The sequence below is a fragment of the Hyperolius riggenbachi genome, chromosome 3 (assembly GCF_040937935.1).
Source record: "Hyperolius riggenbachi isolate aHypRig1 chromosome 3, aHypRig1.pri, whole genome shotgun sequence".
Taxonomy (NCBI): Eukaryota; Metazoa; Chordata; class Amphibia; order Anura; family Hyperoliidae; genus Hyperolius; species Hyperolius riggenbachi.
The window spans coordinates 13154432-13162573 of NC_090648.1; the positions used below are offsets into that span (position 1 = coordinate 13154432).

General features: G+C 48.3%; 1 protein-coding gene across 1 annotated transcript; it reads left to right on the forward strand.

Annotated features, from left to right (window-relative positions):
- The first annotated feature begins 2962 nt into the window (after positions 1–2962).
- LOC137560863 (E3 ubiquitin-protein ligase TRIM11-like) lies at positions 2963–5383 on the forward strand. The gene has a single exon (XM_068272018.1). The coding sequence runs from the start codon at positions 2995–2997 to the stop codon at positions 4561–4563; it is 1569 nt and encodes a 522-aa protein (XP_068128119.1). The 5' UTR covers positions 2963–2994; the 3' UTR covers positions 4564–5383.
- Positions 5384–8142: the final 2759 nt, after the last annotated feature.

Sequence of the window (8142 nt, forward strand, 5' to 3'; positions counted from 1 at the left end):
CCTTCATAATGGTGCTGCCTGACTTCCATCAGGGATCCATCTGAAAATGGCGCCTGTGAATAATGGCGCACGGTGTTGCCGCTAATCCGTTTGTCGCTTATCGCAATTTAACATTAAAGCCTTATCGTTATTTAGCGTTAACACACAGAACCCTCTCTGTACCTATGCCTAACCCCTAAACCCCCCTGGTGGTGCCTAACCCTAACCACCCCCCTGATGGTGCCTAACCCTAACCACCCTCCTGGTGATGCCTAATCCTAACCACCCCCTGGTGATGCCTAACCCTAAGACCCCCCTGGTGGTGCCTAACCCTAAGCACCCCCCTGGTGGTGCCTAACCCTAAGACCTCCCTGGTGGTGCCTAACCCTAAATCTCCCTGGTGGTGCCTAACCCTAACCACCCCCCTGGTGATGCCTAATCCTAACCACCCCCTGGTGATGCCTAACCCTAAGACCCCCCCCCCTGGTGGTGCCTAACCCTAAGCACCCCCCTGGTGGTGCCTAACCCTAACCACCCCCCTGGTGGTGCCTAACCCTAACCACTCCCTTGGAGATGCCAAACCCTAAGCACCCCGTGGTGGTGCCTAACCCTAAGACCTCCCTGGTGGTGCCTAACCCTAAGACCTCCCTGGTGGTGCCTAACCCTAAGATCTCCCTGGTGGTGCCTAACCCTAAATATCCCCTGGTGGTGCCTAACCCTAAATCTCCCCTGGTGGTGCCTAACCCTAACCTTGACAGTGTTGCATTAAATCCATTCACCGTTTTGTAGTTAAATAACGTCTGCAGTTTGGCTTATGTAGGGCGCTATTGACAAATAACGTTAGTGTGTGCCACTATTGATAAATAACGTTAGTGTGCGCAATAATGTCTGCTGTTTTGCATATGAACGGCGCTATTGACAAATAACATTACTGTGTGCCGTTCTTCTTCTTTTTTCCCTGTGCGCCATTATTATGCAGTACTAACGATAAATAGCGATAAGCGTATCTTTTTAATGCGGCGCCATTTTTATGCATAGGCACTGTGCGCCATTATTTACTGATCCGCCCATCAGAGATACATTGACATTATATTGATAACCATTAATTTTTTAAACATTACACTCTTTACTACTTTTACACTGATCTTAATAGATTTTTATGGCTACCCATACAGTCCACTTTATTTTTATTTATTTATTTTTTAATTTTCATGACTGATTTCTTTCAACCAGTTCACCCCGAAGTGGTTTCTACCCTAACGGACCAGAGCAAATTTCACCAGTCAGTGCTCCTCCCTTTTATTCCCTAATAACTTTATTACTACTTATCACAACAAAATGATCTATACCTCGTTTTTTCCGCCACCAATTAGGCTTTCTGTGGGTAGTACAGTTTGCTAAGAATTTTTTTATTCTAAATGCGGAAAAATAAGAAAATAATGGAAAAAATTCATTGTTTCCCAGTTTTCGGCCATTATAGTTTTAAAATTAAACGTTCTCCTGTGGTTAATTCTGACACATTTTGTTTGCTTAGTTGTCCCGATTATTAAACCGTTTAAATTATGTCCCTATCACAATGTATGGCGACAATATATTATTTTGAAATATAGGTGTTATTTTTCTGTTTTGTCCGGTCCGTAATTACAAGCCCCTATGTAGTAACGTTATAGCAATATTCCCTCATAAAATATAAAAGCTGAGTCCCTAAAACAACTATTTGTGTATTTTTTTTAACCTCCTTGCCGGTTATCCCGAGCTCAGCTCGGGGTAACCTGCGTAGGAGGATTTATCAGACCCCGCTGGGCGGATTTTCAAAAAATTTTTTTCTATTGCACGCAGCTAGCACTTTGCTAGCTGCGTGCATTTCTCGATCGCCGCTGCACGCCTCTACCCGCCGCGCCGCACCCCCCCCCCCTCCAGACCCCTTGCGCAGCCTGGCCAATCAGTGCCAGGCAACGCTGAGGGGTGGATCGGGATTCCCTCTGACGTCCCGACGTCCATGACGTCGTTGACGTCATCCCGCCCCATCGCCATGGCGACGGGGGAAGCTCTGCAGTAAATCCCATTCTGAATGGGATTTCCTGCTTGCAAAGATCGCCGGCAGTGATCAAAGTAGGTAGGGGGATGCTGCTTGTCAGCTGCTATCATGTAGCTAGTGTTAGGCTAGCTACATGAATTAAAAAAATAAAAATAAAAAAAAAAAAGTGCTGCGCCGCCCCCGGCGATATAATTGGAACGGCAAGGGGGTTAAACCTGATTTTTTTTTTGTTGGGGGGGGGGGCCTTTAAAAGTGTAAGTTATTAATTTTATTAATATTGTGTATAAGTGTATGTGTATGCATGTGTAATTTACTTTTTTGGCCACAAGGTAGTGCTAGTGAACACATTCCCTTTTCAAACAAAATGTTTACTTTTTTTTTACATTTTGTTGCACCGTGACGGCTTCCTGTTTTATGAATGGACACAGCCACTGATCGTGGTCACATCCATTCATTCCAGTCATTGCAATTGGGTAGAGAACCTCTTCCCCAATCGCGGAACACGGATACCCGATGGTAAACGGTGGCAGGAGCGGCGCGTTAACAGGGTAAAACAGGACGTTTTAATAAGTCAGTTTGCCGTTAATAGGTTAAACAATGCACATTGCCTGGCTTGCCTGCTGACCCTCTGCCTCTACTACATTTAGCCATAGCCCCTGAACAAGCATGCAGATCAGATGTTTCTGAATGAACTGTGACTGACTAGCTGCATTCTTCTGGTGTGATTCAGACACTACTGCAGTCAAAAATATCTGCAGGGCTGCCAGGCAACTGGAATTGTTTAACAGAAAATAAATATGGCAGCCTCACTATCCCTCTCATTACAGGTAGACTTTAATGCTGCATTAATAGTAAATTATCCACAGTGTGTCACTAGCTGAACTTTGTCCTGTATAAACAAGGGTGAGATACGCCCAGCCACATTCTTTCTGACTGTCAGAAGATTTCACTTTCATGTCTCTCTTCTGCTGTCAGTGATGGCGTCTGCTGGTCTGAGAGAGGAGCTGGAGTGTTCCATCTGTCTGAGCATTTATACAGATCCTGTAACCCTGAGATGTGGACACAACTTCTGCCGGGGCTGCATTCATCGTGTTCTGGCCACACAGGAGGGGTCTGGAGGATATTCCTGTCCTGAATGCAGAGAGGCGTTTCAGGAGCGGCCGGCACTGCAGAGGAACATAAAGCTACGTAACATCGTGGAGAACTTCCTGTCTACTCAGCCAGGTCAGGAGGAGTCTCAGGTCTTCTGCAGTCACTGTATTCACACTCCTGTACCTGCTGTGAGATCCTGTCTGCTGTGTGAGGTTTATCTGTGTGAGAATCACCTGAGAGTCCACAAGAAGTCCCCAGAACATGTCTTATGTGATCCCACCACCTCCCTGGAGGACAGGAAATGCTCCACCCATAAGAAGATCCTGGAGTATTACTGCACTGACGACTCCTCTTGTATCTGTGTGTCCTGCTGTCTGATTGGAAAACATAAAGGACATCAGATGGAGTCACTGGAGGAGGCCTCTGAGAAGAAGAAAACAAAGCTGCGAGATTTTCTGCAGGAAGTGATGTCACTGAGGGAGGAAAATGAGAAAAGAGTTCAGAGTCTGGAGGAACGCAGGAGAAAAGCACAAGAAAAAGCAGCTGATGAAACAGAGACAGTCACTGCCCTGTTTATAGAGCTCAGGAGACGGCTGGAGGAGCTGGAGAAGAGAGTCCTGAGTGACCTCACCAGACAAGGAGAGCGGGTGTCATTATACTATGATGATGTCATCAGGCAGCTGGAGATAAAGAAGGAGGAGCTGTCCAGGAAGATGCGTCACATTGAGGAGCTGTGTAACATGACTGACCCACTGACTGTCTTACAGGAATCACACACAGGTGACATGTGTGACACGGAAGAGGGGGATAATGAGGACAGGGACAGACATGATGGAGGGGATCTGGATGTGGCCGGCATCTCACACACATTACACACAGGGCTATCTGATGTCATGTCTGGAATGACTGGAGGGATCTATATACAGCCGGCAGACATATCACTGGATGTAAACACAGCTAGAGATTATCTACAGATATCAGATGACAGGAAATCTGCATCCAGGGCAGGCAGACAGAATCGCCCAGACACAGCAGAGAGATTTCAGGATTGGCCTCAGGTGTTGAGCAGCCAGAGATTCTCCTCAGGGCGACATTACTGGGAAGTGGATGTTGGGGGATCAGAGAGCTGGACAGTCGGGATGTGTTACCCCAGTATAGACAGGAGAGAAGGTCAGTCACTGATTGGCTGTAATAACAAGTCCTGGGGTTTGGACAGGTCTGGTGATCAGTATTCAGTGAGACATGACAATAAAATGATCCGGTTACCTGACAAGCTCCCCAGTGACAGAGTCAGGATATATCTGGATTATGAGGTCGGGCAGATCTCCTTTTATGCCCTGTGTGACCCCATCAGACATCTGCACACCTTCACTGCCACCTTCACTGAGCCCCTCCATACTGCATTAGGTGTATGGAGAGGTTGTGTAAAGATATCTGGGGGAAATCAGAAGTAAGAAGTCTGCCCAGATACTGGTGACATCACAGGGAGGGGGGATTGGATTGGTGGAATATGGTATATGGGGTGGGGCAATAAGTGGAGACACCAGTCACTGATCTGCAGTTTTCTTTTATGAATAGGGAGGGTCCATGCGATACAAATCATTCTGAGTTGATGCAGGATTATGACACACCTCCTAACTTTTTGAGTTAAGAAAGAGGGACACTTAAGCCTCCTACAGGTTGAAGGGTCGGGGCCTGGGGCTGAGTTTATTATAGCCAGAGGTTACTATATCAAAATTGGTCATAAGTCCTATCTACACGATACAAATTTTGTACGATTCAATTACGATTCTATTTACAATCCGATTAAATCCGACATGTCCAATCAGGATTTGATTCGATCTAATTTGAGTTGCCATCGTATCGTGTAGATTGGGCTATACAGACACATGGTCGGGACTCGGGGCTGAGTTTATTATAGCCAGAGGTTACTATATCAGAATTGGTGATACAGGCACATGGTTGGGACCCGGGACTAAGTTTTCTACAGTCAGAGGTTTTTATATCTGGTCTATATAGTCTTATAGTCTATATTCCTGCTGTATATAATTGGAGATCATTGTATACCATTAATAGCCCTGTGTAATTATTTATCACCATTTCCTGTCCCCTGGTTGTCACTGTGGATAAGAAGTGAGGAGAGTTACTGAAATGGGGACTGAGACAGCAGCTAAAACCCCACAGAGATTTTACCCAACATGCTTGTTAGGGCTCCCCCTACTGGGAGAAAACAATTATCACCTTATTTTATATGATTAGGAAAAGATTACAATCAGGGGGTAACAATACGCCGCAATGGGGGGAGGGGGGGATGGTGGGGCGGGGAGCTGGGGGAAGGCGGTCCTTTATGTGAAGGGTGGCAGCAGATTGTTATACATCACCTGCTCCTGGCAGCGATACAGGTCCTCTCCTCTGCCTGGTCAGTTTGCAATTGCAATCCAGCTAGCCAATCACCGGTCAGCTTCAGTCTCATGTCATGTGACAGGTATAGAGGCTGCATTGTGATTGGCTGTCTGCACAGCTCTTGTAAACTGAACAGGCAGAGAAGAGGACCTGTATCGCCGCTGGGAGCAGGTGATGTATAACGCTCCGCTGCTGCCCTGCATTACATACAGAACCAGGCCCTCCTACCCCCTCCCCGTGATGGAGGTTGGGGGCGGAGCCTAGAGGTCTTTGTGAGGGGGGTACAGCATAGAAGTAATGTGCAGCACAATATATGCTAAATAGCAATGCTGCTCTTATCGCCAAGCCTTTTAATATGCTTTTATTTTACAGTAACAAGGGGATAATTGTATTGTGTGACGCCAATGAAACAAGTAATAGATCTACAATATTAAAATAAAAATACAACATTCAGTGTAAGCGTCCCTCTCCAGCTAAGCGTGTAATCAGATGGGTGGGGTTACTTCTTTCATATATATCACTTATTTCTGTGATTCCCAGATTTCTATCACATGTAATCTGCTTTGTGAGATGAATAAACTTTCCTTTCCTCCCCCTGAGAGGTTTGTGTGTCTTGGCTTCATCTTCATGCAATTCCAGAGGGCGTTTCCACAGCCCCTGCTGCTCTTACATTTCCTAGGCAGAACCCAGCCATCCTATTCTCCCTCAAGGGGACTTTATTATCTGTGTGTCTGTGAGGCGCATTATCCCTCCAGCTTCTCCGCAGGCATAAGTCTGATGCTGGATCCACACCATACAATTGTTTGGAAGATTTACCTGCCAGATCGATTATTTCCAGCATGTCTGATCTGAGGATCGATCGATTTTTTGTGTGATTTCCATAAAAAACAAACGGAAATCGTTCAGAAAATCACTCAAAAAAAATTGATCAATCCTCAGATCAGACATGCTGGAAATAATCGATCTGGCAGGTAAATCTGCCAAAAAATTATATGGTGTGGATCCAGCATTACAGGGAACCTGAGAGGGGGGATTAGCAATAAAGTATACATACCTTGGTGCAGCAATTATCCCCGGAAACTCCTCCGGTCCGGGGCCAATTCTGCATGTGGGGCCCGGCCGTGTGCTCCCGCCGCATTCACGTTGCCTGGAGTGTTCTGTGCCTGCGCTGTATTACTGGGCAGGTGCAGACAGAATGCTCCCGGTGACAGCTGAGAGACAGAGGACCACGCCCAGCCGTGTGCTCCTGCCGCATTCACATTGCCTGGAGCGTTCTGTGCCTGCGCTGTATTACTGGGCAGGTGCAGACAGAATGCTTCTGGTAACAGCAGCAAGACAGAGGACCACGCCCAGCCGTGTGCTCCCGCCGCATTCACATTGCCTGGAGCGTTCTGTGCCTGTGCTGTATTACTGGGCAGGTGCAGGCAGAATGCTTCCGGTAACAGCAGCGAGACAGAGGACCGCGCCCGGCCGTGTGCTCCTGCTGCATTCACATTGCCTGGAGCGTTCTGTGCCTGCGCTGTATTACTGGGCAGGTGCAGACAGAATGCTTCCGGTAAGAGCAGCAAGACAGAGGACCATGCCCGGCCGTGTGCTCCTGCCGCATTCACATTGCCTGGAGCGTTCTGCGCCTGCGCTGTATTACTGGGCAGGTGCAGACAGAATGCTTCCGGTAACAGCGGCAAGACAGAGGACCACGCCCGGCCGTGTGCTCCTGCTGCATTCACATTGCCTGGAGTGTTCTGTGCCTGCGCTGTATTACTGGGCAGGTGCAGACAGAATGCTCCCGGTGACAGCAGCAAGACAGAGGACCACGCCCGGCCGTGTGCTCCCGCTGCATTCACATTGTCTGGAGTGTTCTGTGTCTGCGCTGTATTACTGGGCAGGTGCAGACAGAATGCTCCCGGTGACAGCAGCAAGACAGAGGACCACGCCTGGCCGTGTGCTCCCGCCGCATTCACATTGCCTGGAGTGTTCTGTGCCTGCGCTGTATTACTGGGCAGGTGCAGACAGAATGCTCCCGGTAACAGCAGCGAGACAGAGGACCGCGCCCGGCCGTGTGCTCCTGCTGCATTCACATTGCCTGGAGCGTTCTGTGCCTGTGCTGTATTACTGGGCAGGTGCAAACAGAATGCTTCTGGTAACAGCAGCGAGACAGAGGACCACGCCCGGCCGTGTGCTCCCGCCGCATTCACATTGCCTGGAGCGTTCTGCCTGTGCTCTGAGCCAGGCATTGACTTCCCCCCAGGCCGCCTTTCATTCAATGATTTAGGGTTGGTCCTGTGTCTGCTGCAGTGGCGTAGCTAAGGAGCTGTGGGCCCCGGTGCAAGTTTTACATTGGGGCCCCCAAGCGCTCTATACATAGCAATTGATACGGCGCACCAAAACCTGCCAATGGTAACTACAATGTCAGAGGAGCAAGAAGGGGATGGGGAACAGCTTGTTAGTGATTACCACTATTCAAAGTATCTATAGAAGTGATTATTTTGAGCACAGGACCAATAGAGAGCTAATACTGTAGTTGAGGGAGGGCCCTTCGGGGCCCCTCTGGCCCAAGGGCCCCGATGCGGTCGCTACCGCTGCAACCCCTATTGCTACGCCCCTGGTCTGCTGTATTCAGGTTTGTTGAT